This window comes from Arachis ipaensis, chromosome B10 (assembly GCF_059453495.1).
Source record: "Arachis ipaensis isolate K30076 ecotype BB chromosome B10, ASM5945349v1, whole genome shotgun sequence".
NCBI lineage: Eukaryota > Viridiplantae > Streptophyta > Magnoliopsida > Fabales > Fabaceae > Arachis > Arachis ipaensis.
This window is the reverse complement of record NC_142435.1, coordinates 114,103,255-114,121,534: the sequence shown is the minus strand read 5'-3', so window position 1 is coordinate 114,121,534 and position 18,280 is coordinate 114,103,255. Positions and strand designations below refer to the sequence as shown.

General features: G+C 35.4%; 1 protein-coding gene across 2 annotated transcripts; it reads right to left on the bottom strand.

Annotated features, from left to right (window-relative positions):
* Window positions 1–664: 664 nt before the first annotated feature.
* LOC107623915 (uncharacterized) lies at window positions 665–3,826 on the bottom strand. 2 transcript variants are annotated; one of them, XM_088490328.1, is made up of 6 exons: window positions 3,765–3,826; window positions 3,569–3,617; window positions 3,294–3,417; window positions 2,492–3,054; window positions 1,959–2,337; window positions 665–999 (listed from the first exon to the last, which is right to left on the bottom strand). In XM_088490328.1, the coding sequence occupies exons 1-4, from the start codon at window positions 3,789–3,791 to the stop codon at window positions 2,973–2,975; spliced, it is 282 nt and encodes a 93-aa protein (XP_088346454.1). In that variant the 5' UTR covers window positions 3,792–3,826; the 3' UTR covers window positions 665–999; window positions 1,959–2,337; window positions 2,492–2,972. The 2 variants fall into 2 exon arrangements, with proteins under 2 accessions (XP_088346454.1, XP_088346428.1); XM_088490302.1 differs by having other exon boundaries at window positions 665–879; window positions 2,036–2,337.
* Window positions 3,827–18,280: the final 14,454 nt, after the last annotated feature.

Genomic DNA, 18,280 nt, shown 5'->3' with positions numbered 1-18,280 from the left:
TGACTAAAAAACATATATGAGAAATAAACTATTAAGGATAATTTAAGGAATTCATAAATTTCGGGGAATAGTGGGGACGGGGCGGGGATCCCCGCTCGGGTCCCCGCGCCAGCTTCGGGGGAATTTTGTCCCCCATCCCCATCCCCGCGGAGAAAATTCCCCACAATCGGATCCCCATTTGGGGCAGTCCCCGCAGGGATCCCCGCGTCTCGGGGAATTTTGCCATCCCTAGTGCCGGTTGCTCTATCGCCACGCTTTTGTGGATCTATCGGCACGCTTTTTTTGTTGGCACGCTTTCATTTCTTGCCACGCTTAAAAGCGTGGCCATAGGTCTTAACCTATAGGTACGCTTTTTAAGCGTAGCGAAAAGTGCACATATCGCCACGCTTTTAAAACGTCCCAGAACGTATGCTTTGGGTACTCTTTAAAAGCGTGCCAATAGGAGAAGATATGGCTACACTTTTTAAAGTGTGGCGATAGCCAATGATACGGCCACGCTTTAAAAGCATGGCAATAGCCTTATAAAATTAAAAAAAAATCTTTTTCTTATTTTTACCTTCACCGCTGCAAAATATAAATTTTCAATCCTTTTTTATTACCAAACCTACAAATATAGTATGCAATTTTTAGTACAAGATAAATCAAACAATAATTAGTGACATAATTTTTGCAATAATTGTTTTATACATTAAAAAACAAATACTTAAATACAAAATAAATCTCGAGTTCTAATTCCAAAACTAAAAACTAAAAAAAAAAACAGAAACAATACAACTTAAATTCTATTTCCGTTGCTGTTCCTCCTTCCTCTAGCCCTTTTAAACTTCTTTCCCTTAGATCATACATAATTGTTTCTGGAACATTTGTGAACTTTTTTACCTACAAAAGACAATTCCTTGAGCTAAACGTTAGTGGTACTACACTGAATTGCAAATTGTAATGTAATATTCTAGAGCAACAGTCACAAGAATGGTAAAACCAGGAATAGTTTAGTACGACCTATGGTGTGTTTGGAGAACACATTGGAAGAGAAGAAGTTTAGATTTCTTAAAAGCTTCAATTTTTTGTTTGACAAATTTTTTATTGATAAACGCAGAAGTGATTTTGCATTCAAAATCACGTTTACAAGAAGCAACAATTTTGAGCTTCTGCGTTTCACCAATGGACTTTTAGCTATCAACATTCAATCTTTATTTACATTTTACCAACTTTATCCTTGATGCATGTTATTGTATTATTTATGAAATTCTTATTATTTCTGTTTATATGAACTCTCTTTTTCTATTATTTATTATTTTTATTTTCTGTTAATTATTTGTTTGACATTATATATTTTTATAATTGTGATTTTTTTGTATTATTTTTTTATTATCTTTTTATAATATAATTTATTGATCCTATTAGGTAAAGTAAATTAAACAAAAAAAATAATCGTAAATAATAATAATAAAAAAAATTATAACATACTAAAAAAGAGTACTAAGAGTACTAAAAATATACTATATAAAAATATATCATCAAAAATTTTTTGATTTATTTCAATCACTACCAAAGTAAATATTTATTTTTTTATTATTCTTAGTGCTCTCTAAAATTTATATTTTGTTAGTTTTAATTAAAAATATATTTTACCAATTTTTATATGTTATTTTTATTTTAGTATATAAATATTAATTTTATTATAAAATTAATTAATAAGATCTATTTAAATATTTAAATTAAAATGATAAGATAATATATAAAAATTATTTAAGTTGATGTCTATTTTAGTAATTTTTTATCTAAAAGTAATTTTGAGTAGTGTAATCCAAACAACATTTATTTTACTATAATTCATTTTGATATAAAGATTGCCAAACATAAATCACTTTAACACAAACTTATTTTTCATCAAAATCAAGTTTGCAAAATCAATTTTATGCAAACTCGCGTTTGTCAACTGTAATCTAAACACACACCTACTTGTGTAGTATTAAGTAAAAAGTACGACCTACTTGCAGGATAAGAAGAGCATAAAAAAAGCCATAGGAATTACGTTGAAAAGGACACGCCAAGCAAATCCACTTATTCACATATTTGACAAAATCTTGCCAAAACAATGTCCAAACTCACTGGTAAGTATTTTCAAACTACATGGGATAACTTTCTTCTCTAACTCTATGCAATATATCATAGAAATAGCATGAGTTTTGTAAGCGCATATCGCGGTGAAGAGACAAGAAACACAGGATCATGATTCCTCCCATAGAATGGGAAATCAAGTTAACTTTCCTTCCACCAGAGGCTTTGTAAGCAGTTTTCAACTTAACTTTAAGGCCATCCATCAGCTTGTCAATTCTGCCAACAACAAAATAAGGCACATAGTTATGTTGAAGGGGATTAGTTTCCTTCCTTGATAGTTGAAAGGTGGAATACCCTTAGGAAACCACTAAACAAATAAATAAATCACTGATTAAACTTGATATTATGCTGAAGGGGCCGAGCAATTTACCTATTGCTTTGCTTGAAGTCATAACCATAACCAAGCAATGTGGTTCCTTTCTTGTAGCCACACCCAACAAACATGTCAATCATATCATGGAAATGATACACCTCAGTCAAATGTATACATTTCATAAACTACAACAATATTTCACATAACAGCAGAAAATCAAATCAAATCAGTTAATTAAAATTTCCAAAAATAACAAAAACTTTATATACGTGGATCGGGGATAATAAAAATTTTTTCTCTTTTCTCTGGATCGGAACCATGCATGACAACAACGCAGTAACCACTAACCAGATATAATAGGGTTTTGAACCCTAGAAAAATAATATTATTTGGGATTTTATCATTTATCAATGAAAATCCAATAGTTGTGGGCAATGCAAATGCCTAACGCGACCCAAATGTCTGACATGTTATTTATGAAGCCTAGGAAGGAAGTATTTTGCTCCTTCTCTTTAACCGCATCCATGCCTCATGGAATTCAAAACTTGAGCTCGTTCGTCATATTTAGAGCCTTTAGGATGAAGATATAAGTGAAGGTATCTTCTTGGAGCTTCTCAAATCTACATCACACACACATGAAAAGCATAAATCAAAATAGAATCTTTATATATTTACACTCCTAGACAAGAATTTGGTGAGGGGAATAAATCCCAGCTTCCGAAACTACAACCAGAACAATGCGGGCATTGAAGCTAAATCAAATAAAATCCCAAACCATAAAGAATAAATAAATGTAAAACAAAATAAGTGGAACAAATAAATAAAAAAACTAAGAAATAGCAGTAAGGTTAGAGCTTACCTCCCCGACTTTGAAAAATGGCCAACACCAAGTTCGCATTTAAAAAGCAATATGTTATCATCAGTCTTCATATCCCTCATCTTTGCCACGAACTTCGAAGGTTCAGAATACATAACCCATGGGTCTACAACATGTACAAGCACAAAATAAAGTCATATGGAACAACAGAGTATAGTTTTCCAGCCAAATCATAAGCAATAGCAAACTCACAAGAATTATTTAGCTTTACTTATAAGAACATGAACAGATCCCGTTCAAGAATTGGATATGCTTACCATTTAATCCAGCAGTGACAAGAATATGTGGATAATTCTGTGCCTTCACCTGCGTAAAATGGGTAGGATGAAAATCATGAGCAAAGAATTATAAATAATTTCTAGAAGTCTCTTCATGTAGGATACAAAAATAAAATATTGATAGCTAATGAAGGCTACTGTCCATCTGAGTCTAACACAGTCATAAGATTCTTACATCATCAACGGGGGAATATGACTTCATGTAGAAGTAAAATTCTTCCTTCCTAGGGTCACCCCATTCCTACAGTAAAACATAACAGAATAATCAGCTTTACCAAAATGAGAAATGAGAGTAGATTATATCATATGATATTCTGGTAATATACTTTCAGCAGAAAAGATATTGCGTGGACATGCTTAAATAATGAAAATCAAGAATTTGGATAGCATTTACAAAGTAAAGACCCATATAATAAAAATCAAGAATTTGGGACATTATCAATGTTATGCATAAGTCATATTCGGAACACTATTTCTGAGACAAACAAAATGAAGATCTTTTACATCCGAGTTGCCTGTCCCATCCCTTGCCACTTCGTTTTTCCGCTACTAAACCTATTCTTAATAGGCATTTAAAAGAGGCTAACAAGATCTATCTGATGAAGAAAGATGTCACATATAAAGATTATCAAATTCAGCTACTACAGTTTTGATGGTGAAGAAGGTAATAAACCTGAAATTCTCAGCGGTCCAAAATAGAGGAACAGAGAAACAGAGAATCAGAGGGAAGAAAGACTTACCAGTGTTTATGAGGGTTTGCGAGAGAGATAGACCGCTGCACTGAGGGAGTAAGAGGGCCAACGAGGGTTGCGTTGATGGTGCGACAGACAGAAGGTCAACAAGGGTTGCGTTGATGGGCGAGGGTTGAGAAACAGCAATAGGGTTCGACGGTCAGGTGCGAGGGTTAGACGAATGGCATGGGTGCGACAGTCATTGGCTTAGACAGATGAGGATGAAGGTGATGAACAGTCATGGGTGCGATGAAGATGAAGGCGATGAACGATGAACGGTCATGGAGATGTTGTTTGAGGATGATGACGGCGCGGGTAACTTAGCTTTTAGGTTTTTTTTTTTGTGACTGGGTCACTTTTGATTGAGGGTAAACTAATGTGATGTTGTTTGAGGGTAAACTAATGTGATGTTGTTTGAGGGTAAACTAACGAAAAAAAAGCTAAGTGTGGAAAAAAATTCGGTGGAAAACTAAATTTTGGGGGAAAAAATTCTATCGGTACGTTTTTTTGTAGGGTGCCAAAATAAACAGAATATGGGCACGCTTTAAAAAAGTGACCATTGAAACACAAATTAGCCACGCTTTTTAAGTGTGCCGGTTTTCCTCTATGGCCACGCTTGTTAAGCGTGACAAAAAAAGGGTGGCCAAACTTTTAATCAGTGGCCACCCTCGTAAAAGCGTGCCGATTTTCTTAAGCGTGGCAAAAAAAAGCGTGGCTAAATCACAAATCAGTGGCCACCCTCGCAAAAGTGTGGCCATAGACCACTTTTGGGCACGCTTAAAAAGTGTGGCAAGAAATAAGTATGCCAATAGACCTTTTTTCTTGTAGTGCGAGTGCGTGCGTGCGCAAACCAACCAGGAATTACTTGGTGTGCATGCGCCTCACCTATGCGAGCGCCACCAGCAGAAAGCATATCCTGGTGCGTGCGTGCGCACAAGGGCGTGCGTACGCACACTTTCTGAAAAACATCAGGTGTGCGTGCGCATAAAGGCGTGCGTACGAGTTTCTGCTACTGCTGGGTGAGTGCGCATAGCAGTATGCGTGGGCACACACCAGAAATCCTGATTCTACTGCATCTTTAAAAATTTCAGTTTTTAGCACTAGATTTCCGGCGTCCATAACTTTCTCTACAGAATTCGGTTTTCCGCAAACCTTATATCATTCTCAATCTTATAAAACCTTCTTTAATTTGAAATAAATCTCATTTTCATCCAAAATTTGAGGAGCAAGTTATGGACTACCAAAGTTCATCAAAAATCAATTCTTACCAAAATATGCCAAACCTCCATTTTTACCAAAATCTCATTTTCAACCAAACATTTCACAACCAAGGCATACCAATACTCAACCCTACACCTTCCATACATTTTACAACACACCACACCTAACCTTCTCAATCATTCAATAACTCCTTACATATTCACAATTCCAAATTCAACACAATAACAACTATACTCATGTTTACATATAGCTCCCTTGTCACACATATCAACATGTACATTTAACCCTTTTATCCAATAATTACCCACAATAAGTGCTTCACACCACTCTCATGAATGGCTCAACTCTTACATCAAGAATTTGCTAATTAATATCAAATATGCTAAGACAATCTCCATCAAACTCAATTAAATTCATCATCACTACCAACACCACACTTGCAATATAACCATCAATCACCACACATTCTCAATATCATTTAATAAATCCATCAAGGTTGCTAAACATCAACATACATGCACATTTCAACTTATCCTATAGTTCTCTAGCCTAAGTTTTCACAGGGCATTACATATTAAATACGCGAAACCTAAACCATACCTTGACCGATTTCCGCGTATTGTCCAAGGCGAAACACCAACCAACACAGCCCCTCAAGCCCCCAAAATCATCAAAGCTCAAGTACCCAACCTCCATAAAGTTCCAATGCTCATAATTCAAGCTCCAACATATACACTTATACACCTAATTTCACATATATAACCATACATACTCAAAATTCACATTTAACATACTAGAACCAAAATTGGCTAGGGTTGATGAACCTAACCTTGTATGTGCCTCAATCAAACCAAACCCACTAATTTCTCAAGTCAATTTGATCCTATAACATCAATTTAACTAAAATCTTAACACACCAAAATCTTAACATTTCAGAATTGAAGAAGAGAGAATAGAATCTGAGATTATGATTTTCTCACCTTGAAAGGTACCGGACTTTGTAGAGCTCGTTCCTGCGGACGCGTGGCTGCAAACGATGCGGCGATCGGAGCTCCGGATCAAAAGTTGTGGTGAATTGAAATTTGGAGCAAGGGTTTGAGCTCTCTTCCTTTGTTCTTTCCTCAGCAGCGTGTTTCTCATGCAATTGGGAAGGAATGAGCTGAGCTCATGGTGTTAGTGAAGTGTGGGTTGGGCTTGGGCCCATGTTTGGACCCGGTTCGACCGGTTCAGCCCGTCTAGTCCAATCTTGGGCTAAATTCTTTGAAATTAGTGTCAAAATTCTCGTTTTGAAGAGTTCTATCATATTTTAATATTAGATTTTCATTTTTAATTTTTCTTATTAAAATTTAATTTTTCTGTTAATTATTTGCTAATTTTGCGGGATTTATAGGATGGATACTTTCAACTCGATTCCTATAAAAATTAATAATTAGTCAGAATTATCAGAGAGATGGAGAAGAGAGTTCCCGCAGAAATGGAACCCTACAGAAAAATGAGGATGGGGAGTAATAATTCCCATGACAAAGAATGAAAATAGAGATAGAGAGCAAATTTAGGGACGGAGATGGAGAGTAAGAAGGCATCTCCCACTTTCGTCCTACCCGTTGACATTCCTAGCCACACCATAAAAAGAAAACAAACAAAACAAAAGAGAGAAAAAAACATCTTAGAGTTATATTTTATATTGAGATGTATATATAATAATCTTGTAAATTTTAACTAGAGTAATATTTGGGAATTATTTTTCTCAGCTAACAGTAATTAATTTTTTAATTATTTTATTTATTTTAAATTTTAAAGTTCGCTAACGTTTGCTTATAAAGTCGAGTTTATATTTCTTTTAATAATTAGGTGAATGACACTATTAATTTCATCAGAATTTTATTTTTCAAATTATAAAAGTGCTGTCAATTTTAATTTTAACGTGATATCTAGTCAACTTTTCAAAAATTAAAGAGGTAGGTACTTTCTATATGATATAGTCAATTGTTTTTGAAAAAAATTTATTTATATCATCCTAATTAATATTAATTATCTTTTTAAATTTAACTAATTAGACCAAATTACTAAATTATAATAAACTCATTTTGCAAATTATAATAGTTTTTAAAGAGATTTTTTTTCAAATTTTCGATCTACCTAATTTTTTTAGTATATGATCCAACCAAAATAAAATAAAATAAAATAAAATAAAAAGCTAAAAATAAAATTTAAAACAAAACTATAACAATGCAATTTTTAGCATGTTATGACCAATGTCAATCGTTGAGTGTTACTAATTTGTCAACTTACAAATTCTAGACTCTTTATTTATTATATACGAATATGAATATGAACTTGTTGCACGATTATAAATGTGAACGCTATCCAATGTGTTTTTTTTGTTTAAGTTCATAATGTACATCAAACGAAATAAAAATAGTAGTTAATCATTTAATAGCAGTAAATAAGAGGGTAAAAGCAAATATATCTCACATAGTGTCGCTAGGACTTCATATATACATCAAGAGAGTAAAAGTAACTCCAGTCATATAAACATAAGACGTATTAATCCAAGTTTAGACTCCTTTAATATATTACATTACATGTATGTAGTACATACTTTTATAGACATATGACACCCTAAATTTTTACCTATTCAAAAAGTTTCTAGTCTAGAACCTAGGTTAGTAAAGTCTTTTTCCTGAAAAAAAATTAACAGAGAGAGAAAAAACACTCTAAACTCCGTAACTCCATATATCATTGAGTGTCTTCAAAACATAAAGCGTACTTCAGGTCTGGGTTTTGTAGCGAAAAGGGAAGCACCATCTCTTCAACAAGCAGCACCATCAGCTTCGTCTGTAGGAGCAATGAAGGAAAAGGGGAGAGAATCTATGGTTTCGAACAAGGTACTAACGAAGGAAAACAACTCGTATATTAGTCTTAGGGAAAGTTTCTAGTGTTGGGACAGTCGTACGCACAATCATTTTGACCTTAGGCTTTATAGATTTACCCTTCTTTCATTCTTTACCATCTTAGCCCCCTTTTATAACATTTATTACTTTTTCTTGCGATTTTTTACAGTCTTTATTTAAGTTTAGCTCTATGGTTATTCTCATAATAGTTAGTCAGTAATAGTAGACAATCACAGATAAGTCACAATGCACAATAACAGATAATCAAGCGCAACATAGAATCACACATAATATGCTACAAACAATCATGATGCATGTCTATTATACACAGGCCATAAGCTCACATGTCAGTTTACTACCTACAATCTGATACTATTTGAGAGCAAGTCCCAGTTATAACTTCTCATTGTCAGTCCGTGTATATGTGTCAAGTGGTTAAGAATATCACTAGTCCATGACTACCAGCAATAATCGTCGCAAAACTTGACACTAAAATATACGCACAATGAAAAATAGTGTTTATTTAGTAGTCCACGGGCATCCCCACATTCAAACAAACAAACAAACATTTTGTGGGTGGGATAAAACTACAAATTTCCACATTCAAACAGCCTGTGCACTGAGCATGCAGGACGAAACCTTCGACCTTGCTAGGCGAACCTTTAATCATTCATTAGAATTGAGACATTTATTTATCTTTTTGCTATAAAACTTTTAAGAACATTCATTAGTAAGTATTTCTATTTTTCAGTCCGTCACATTCTGTCTCATTTATTCTCAGTCTTTCTCATTATATTTTTAGTCTATCTTTATCTATTCTTAGTCTGTCCCAATCTGTCTCATTCAACATGTTCTATTCTATCTTGTGCTGTTTCAGTCTATTTTATTTTATTTTAGTCTGTCTTATTTTATTTCTTTTGTTTAAAAACTTCCTTGTCACTTATTTTTTTAGGGTATTTTTCTTTACGTCCTCCTCTTTCTTACATTACTATTCCGTTTCCAACCTTTCGGTGAATGACTTTCATATCCCTTAGTTAAAAATTATGATTCTCCCCTCAATCTTTTATCAAAACAACATCTATTTCTTTTAATCTCTTAATTACTATTCTAACTTTAATCATTTTTGTAAAATTACACTTTTATTCTCTCTTATTTTTATAAAAAAATAACCTTTATGCCCTTAAAATTTTTAATTACCACATTATCTTCATCTGTTTTTTTTAAAATGACATTTAATTCTGCATGAGTCTAAAGTTATCATTTCACCCTCATCTTTTTCTATAATGACATTTTACTTTTATGGTATTAAATTTACCGTTTTATCCTTAGATTTTTTTGTTAAATAATTATTTTACCTTTTATTGTCCAAATTATCATTTTATCCATGAACTTTATAAAATTACTATTTTAATTTGTCCCTAAACTTTTATAAAATTATCATTTTATCCCTAAATTTTTTTCAAATAATCATTTTGTCCTTTAACTTTTATAAAATTATTATTATGTCCCTAATAATCCCAAATTACCATTTTACTCCTAATATTTTATTAAATAATCATTTTGTCCTTTATAACTCCAAATTATTATTTTATTCTCAATTTTTTACAAAATAACTATTTTATCCCCGTACGTTATTCTAATTATACTTTTGGCCGGATCTTTTATAAAATTATATTTTTTTCCTTCGTTAGCATTCTTAAAACTTTTAGACCTTTTCTTTTGATGTGTTTTATTCTTTTCTTTAATTTTTACTTTATTAATATATTCTTAAGAATTTCTCTTGTAACTTTTAAGATTAATCTTTCTTACATTCTCTCTTTCCATATTTAAGGTTAAATAATTCTCATTAACATAAGTATAAACATAATGCCTCATAAACATATACATTCAGCTATTTACTGTTTAAGCATGCACATTCACTTTAAGCATTCAAACATCATTAAGTATACATTCAAAATTCAAATTTATCAAGATTCATTCATATGCATCATTTAGACTTTTAGGCATTTATGAGGCCACTTTAAACTAACATAATCTTTATCTTAATTCCAAGCCTTTTAAACATATATTAAGAGTTCTCTAACACCGATTCTTTTCTATATTTCAGTCAAGAACAATTTTTAGAGCTTGAAAGCTATTATGGACGAATCGATTAAGAAAAAAGGAGAGGTTTTCTCACCCTTAAAATTTAAAACCTATAGCTATAAACTCCTTGAGACACCTAAAACATGATATTTTATACAAGAGAATCGAGAAAATGAAACATCTTCCATGAGTGCACCATGGCCGAACCTTAAAGAAGAGAAAAGGAGGAGATTTTATTGACAAAGTTTGAAGAAATTTATATGAGGATGAAGAGGAGAATGAGAGAAAGTCTTTAATTGGTTTAGAATTTTGAGTTGAGTCTTGGAGCTTCCATGAGTAGTCGATCTTGAAGCTTTTCTTTTATGGAGGTTTTTCTCTTTTTTATCTCTTGAATCTTTTGAAATTTTGAGAAGAAATGAAGAGGCATGAAAGAGAGATATACGAATTTATGATGGATAAATAATGTTAGACTTGGTCAAAAATAAAATTTGAAAATAATTACTAAATATAGTATTTATCTGATAATATATTTTTACTTTATCAGATCAAATAATTTATTTATTAGTATAAATGACACTAGTATTATAATATTTTAATTATCTCTTGCTCTAAAATATCTTTAGAGTATTTAGTACGTTTACACTAATAAGAAAATACCAGTAATAATTCTTACCTGTAGAATTTTAGACCCAGGTATGATTAAATAAAATATTATTAGTATATTATAATAATATTGACTAAATAATAGTAAAATATTATTGTTATTGTTCTTGCCTGTAGAATAGATCGGCTCCTTGTGATGGATATCTGCCGAGCTATCTCCTTAAGAGGCCGAGCTATTTACTCGCTGACTCCGAGCTTTTCCTTTGGACTTGTGAATACGTGGACGGTGAGAAAAAGAGAGGGGGGAGTGTACCTGCAAAGGCACTCCAATGCTTAAGTCAGTACAATGTGTAATTCGGATATGTCTGAAAAGATACTCTTACCTTGCTTTTATATGGTCGGTGCTTTTATCGGTTACGATTTTCCTTCAACGTCGGTTTTGGAGAGGATTGGAAACGTATATTGTTATAATGCCGTATTAATCAGCGGTTTTGATCCATAACGTCAGTTTGCCGAGTTATAATTCATAAAGGCCATGTTTGTAACGCAAATTGCCGAGTTATTGTCGTGTGATGCCGAGTTATATATGTGTAACGGCCATATCACAGCCCCCAAGCTTAGCCTGATAAAAACTTTTTAATGAAGCAGGTTGAGCTTTTTTAGTTATAACTCGGATAGATTGATTAGTTATGGAGTTGGAGCCTCCAATTCAACGTTCTTCATTAAAAAGAGGTTTAGTGGGGAAAGTGGAAAGTCGTGTCAGTGTATTAGTGAGGAGAGAGAAGGATGTTGTGTTTAGTAAATGCTTTTTACGTTTCCAAAGCAAATTGCACCGTTTGATTTGATTGAGTCTGGAGGGTTGAGTTTCATTTTGTGTAACCCTGACCCTTGGTCTTGCTTCTTTGGAAACAGTATGAATAAAAGAGGTATGCATGTTCTTTTTCCTTACTGATTTGTCATTTGTTTCTTCATCTCTTTGGTTTTCATTTTCTGGGTTTTTCTATGGGTTTTGAGAAGGATAAAAAGAAAGAGATTGATTGGTCCTATGATTGGGTTAGTGAAGATGTTAAGTCTTGTGCATCTTTGTTTTGTGATGAAGCGGCTGTGAAAGAGATTGATGCTAGTAAGGTTGTAAGGGTTAGGTCTGGGGTGCAGGTGGAGTTGTTGCCGTGTAGTGTGGAGGATAGGGTTTATCACAGGGGTCAGGGGTTTGAATATTTCTACATGTATAGCTGCGTTTTAGAGGAACTAAGGGTTAGATTACTTTTTACTATTTTTGAGTGCCAAATTCTGAGGCAACTGTATTGTGCTGCTTCTCAGCTGCATCTTAATGGAAATTCTTGAGGAGAAGCCTTCTGTAGATTTATTCTTTTCCTTGTTTCAAGCTAAAGGGGTTTGGAAGGGGGGTGGGTTAATCTGAATAGTACGCCTAGGTTTGGTATATTCAAGTTGTATAAATTTTCCTTTAAAGAATTCAAAGAGATGTATCAGAAAGTGAGAAGTGTGGAGAAATAATTTCTTTTTTATGTGGATGAGTTTCTAGCTGAGAGGTTTCCGTTGTGGTGGTGCTCAGAACTTCAAAATATTCTCGGACCCGAGGTGATAACTCCGAGAAATTTATGTATTATTGATTTCCTCGTGGAGCAGATTAATCGGAAAAATTTGATATCTATGTTTGAAATTTTAAAGTGGGAGGAAAATAGAGATTCTGTTATAGAGTATTTGGGTGAGTTTTATTGTGTTGTTTATTTTATTCTTGCTTGAAATGCAGCTGATTTTGTTTTGTTTTGAATTTTCAGGGGGTAAGTATCCGAGTGTTTTGGCTGCTTCATTAAGGTCCAAATTCAAAAATAAGAACCTGGAAAAAGAAGTATCCTCGTCCAATAAGGAGAAGGTTACTGTTGCTGCTGAGGTCAGTAAGCCTATATCTGGTCGGAGGAAAGTCCTTGTGAGGAAGAGAAAGGGTGATTTTGTTGATTTTTCCGAGGAATCTAGTCAAAAGGGGGACGACGTTTCGTTGGAGGAAATTCGTGCATTTCTGCTTAACCAGAAGAAACTTCATGAAGTTTCTGAGCATAGTGATGGGTTATCGGTTTGGGGTGGTGACTTTCCATACATGGCTGTGGCTGATGATGTTTGTCAATCGTCGGCCGATGTTTCACTGGCAAATGAGGTTGGGAAAATAGCCGTCGGGCAGTATATGCAGGTAAGTGTTTTGTATATTTAGCTTAGAATTGTATGCGACCTTTGTTTTGAATTGGGTTTTGTTGATCTTATAGGTAGTTGGATTTCGAATGGCAAGCTTAGGTCGTAGTCAAGAAGTGAAATATAAAAGGTTGGCGAGTCAGAGGGAAGAGGTTGAGTCTTTGAAGGAGCAATTAGTTCAAAGTAAAGGTACATTTGCTGAATTGTAAACTAAATTGAGTGAGGTAGAGAAACGACTGAAAGAAACAAAAGATAGCTATGCTAAGGATGTGGAGGACTTAAAGAAGAAGGAAGCTGATTTGGCGAGTGCTGAAAGTCGAGTAATTGAAGTTACTGCTCAGTTGAAGGACATAGAACAGAAGAAACAAAATGAGATATTGGATTCGTTTGTTGAAGGATTCATGATGGATAGATAATTATGGAATAAACATCTGTGAAATATTTGTTTGATTGATGAACCTTCATTTACAAAAGCGCAGGTAGGCTAGCCTCATTAAAACCTCTCCAAGCAAAATCTTTTGTTTGGAAAAAATCTTGGTAGTAGAAAAAAGAGTACTAGCCTGGCCCTGACTTTTAACTATAGAATTTCTTTAGAGAAGAAATGTTACAGGTATTAGGTAAACTAGCACCATCTATAGATTCTAGTTTATAAGCTCCTTTGCCGAGGACTTTGGCAATTTGGTAGGGCCCGTCCCAATTTGCAGCGAGCTTCCCGTGGTTTGGTGGCTTCCCAGCAGTTTCTGTATTTCGAAAAACTAAATCTCCTTGTTCAAATGATCTACTTCTGACGAGCTTATTATGTCGCCGAGCTATCGCTTGCTGTGCCGCACGGAGTCGGATATTTGTCATGTCTTTGACATCTTCGATGATATCTAATTCGGATCGCCGAGCTTCTTCATGGTCTGGAATTTGTGTTCGGATTGATCCTTGTGAAATTTCTAAAGGGATCATTGCTTCAGATCCATAAACGAGTCTGAATGGGGTTTCCTTTGTGGATGATTGAGGTGTCGTGTTATACCCTCAGAGGACTTCTGGTATGAGCTCGGCCCAAAGGCCTTTGGCGTCATCTAACTTCTTCTTTAGAGCATGTAATATCACCCTATTTGCTGCTTCTGCAAGTCCGTTAGTTTGTGGATGTTCAACAGATGAGAAGTGATAATTTATTTTAAGGTTCTGCAAAAAAGATGTGAATTTCTGATCGACAAACTGGCGACCATTGTCAGTAATGATATGTCTAGGAAGAGCAAAATGACAAATAATGTTCTTCCAAATAAAAGATGTCATTTGTTGTGAAGTAATCTTAGCTAAAGGTTAGGCTTCCACCCACTTTGAGAAATAGTCGATTGCAACGACAAGGAATTTTACCTGGCCTGGTGCTGTTGGGAAGGGTCCGAGAATGTCGAGGCCCCAGTGGTTGAAGGGCCAACTGATGTCCGAGTGATGTAACTGCTCTGCCGGGATGTGTATCAGTGGTGCATGCTTTTGGCAGTTATTGCATGTCTTGACTTTATTTTTGGTATCTTCTTTTATGGATGGCCAGAAAAGTCCTGTGTAACACCCTAACTATCAAAATATCACGCTTCCAGCTGCGCCACTCTGATAGCTCGAGTATTACCACGACTTTTATAATATTTAAGACTAAAATATGAGCCTGTTTAAAACTTAAAACCGCATAACACTTCGATAACTCTTTTTCGTGAAAACCTAAACATACATGCACATACAATTCAGATATAACCTTAAGATATATATATATATATATATATATATATATATATGTATATATACATAACACTAGTTTACAATTATATATATCATAATTTCCTATCCCTCTTACAAGCTTCATAAAGATAAAGGTGAGGAAAAAAATAATAGCTACGGTGATACAAAAAGACCGAATAAACAGAAAATAAACATAACTCTCCTGAAGCTTCGTCTTCCATATCCTGAAAAGGAATAACCTGTAGGGGAGTGAGAACGTCGTCCTCGCTTGTTCTCACTATAGGATTACAGAATTTGCTATAACAAGATACGTAAAGATAAGATCATTCTTAGAGTTCAGTGATCATTGCTCGTCTTATGAGTCTTTCCAAAAACCATAGGTTCACATTCGAAATCCAGAAAATTCCTTTTTGAAGACTTGCTAAATTTCTCAAATATTCTAAAACAAAACCTTTTTCCAAAAAAAAAAAATGTCTGAAAAGTTTTTCCTAGACCGCAATCATGAAAGCAGTTACCTACGTGGTATAAATGATCATCCCGTTCCAAGCATAGGTTCATTAAGTCTATGCTGAACCGATCAGATACTTTATACAGAACTAGGACTCAATATACCAATCACGGCCTCAAGCCCATCCAATCCAACACGGCCCCCGGCCCAAACAACTAGATCAACAACCAACTCTTCACAAACCAATCAATTCAAACACAATCACAATTAATGTGGTTCAAGCACAATCAAGAGCAATTACAACAAGTATAACAGTTAGCAGTTAACATAAGTATTCACATAGGCAAACCAAATACAATATGCACACCCAAACAATATCACATAGATGCAAATGATGAATGCCTGTCCTACTGGCTGTGATATCACATTGTCGGTTCAATTGCCAACCCGACACATTCCCATGGGAATGTTGCCTTTCGATCACGTATAAATGGGAACCCTTTGGGATAACGTGCCCGCCACACGGTCTAGAATGTCGGTGCCTGCACACTCCTGTGATCCGAAAGGATGTGAGCGGGATACTTTGCCTCCGACCTCACATCTACACGTAAGCAGGATTAACCACCGTCCTTACGCGGGCGCCACAACCTCGACAAGCGGGATTAACCACCGTCCTTGCCAGGCGCAAACGACTTATCAACAATCTCGTCAATTATCAAATCTCTCAGCATAAGCGGGACGAACCCGGCCCTTACGCCTACCAAACAATAACTCATCAATCTTGATGATATCTACAATCAATCAGGCTCAAAATCTTAATTCAAAATCATTCTTGGCCCATTTACTTTTAAGTAACAAACGTAGTCAATTCACAGCTAGCCAAGAATCACTTTTCAAAATGGAACCACTTTCCACATCTTTCCAATACTTCCAAAGATCTCAAAACCATGCCAAGTTCTAAATCTCTTTGAAAGACTCAAAATCATTCTTTTCTAAATCAAGATTTGGTCGTAAGATTCCTCAGCGGAGTCTCAAGACTTCAGGGGAGAATAACCTAACTCATTTCTTAAATTCCTTGAAAACCTCTGAAACTTTAACTTCTTGAGTTGAATAAATAGAATAGGGTTTAAACCCAAAACCAAATCGTGTTTCCAATTATTCCACACCAATTTCAAAACCAACCAAACTTAAGCCAAAACCAAATCATTTTTAAACCGAAAACCAATTTCAGTTTCATTCTTAAATCTGTTTCCAAGGGCTCGGGAAGTATTTCAATTTTAATAAATCAAGGTTCCAGAAAATACTTCAAGCTCTTCCTAAATGTCGTAAAGTGAAATAGATTAATTGAAAACCACGTTTATTTTAAACCCATTAAAACCCCCTCCAAAATCTGTTTACGTAAATCAATTTCCAAAACATAAAAATTTCATATTTAAATTGATTTTTAAGGCATAATTCCTTTCTTAATAATTACATCCAAGATATAGAGATTTTCCTACTAAGGAAAATTCAAACATAATTTACTTCTCAAATATTTAAGTCAAAGTATAATTCATTCTTTTTCAAAATAACAATTCCAATCAAAATCTCAGGTTTTCTAGAAATTTCGGCAGCATCTCCCCTAAAACTTGGACTTTGCCACCCTTTTCGGGTCCCAGCAAAACCAATCATCAATCCTTTCTGACAGGTTCAAGACTAAATCAGTTTCCAATAAAACAAAACTCAACTTTCAAATTATCAAAAATCATTCAAATCAACCAATCCAGAAATCTCCAATTTATCAAAATCAGACATTATTACAATCAAACAAGCACCCATATTCATTCAAGATAAAACCAGACAATTCATAAGACTCACATAACCACCAGAAATACATTTTCTACAGCATATCTATTTATAACAACTTCCACTTTAAAATGAATCAGTTTGTATAAAAAGCCCCTACCTCGATACGTTGAAATCACAACCCAAACTCGCTAACTGACTCCTTTCGTATTGACCCGAATCGACTGCAGTCAAAACCTCAGCTCCAACCCGCTTTCTCAGCGACCACAACCACTCTAATCGCCACATATAATAGCCGAGATTAACTCTCATAACAACGAATGCTACAACACCTCAACGTATAATGGAGCAGTAATTAGAGGGCTTTCAGATCGAGACGCTTACCGAACGAAGAAGGAACGGCTGAACCGAAACAGCGGCGGTCTCCGAACCGGCTTGGCGGCAGCCCCAGCAGCCACCTCAAGCAGTAGCAGCTACTGGATTCCAACAACAACAACGATAGTGGCGTTCCCGGCGGCAGCAATGGCGGCATGGAGCTCCGGTGACGCAGCAGTAGCGCGAGCATGACGACGGCAAGGCCAGTAGCTCTGCGGCGGTTCTCCCTCTTGCGTCCTCTGTTTATGACTCCAACGGCGGATCTGATGGCGGACCTGAAGGCAAGGCGAGCTCCCTCTCTTCTTCGCGAACGGTGACTGACAGCAGGGATGGTGGATGGCGGCGGTGCGAGCAGCGGGACGCGGCGACGACCTCCTTCCCGCGGTGGCTCCCTCACGAGTTCTCTCTCTCTCTCTCTCTGCCCGATCTCCCTCTCTCGTCGGTGTTGGGTGGCAACGACGGAACAGGTTCCACGGCAAGGACGGCGGCAACGCCAAGGATGTCGCGAAGACGATGACGGACGCGCGCCATTGGCGACTTCTTCTCCTCTCCTTCCTCGGCTTTTTCTCTCTCTTCCCTCCTGGTGGTGACATGACGGCGTGGGGACGGCGGAAGCTGAGCG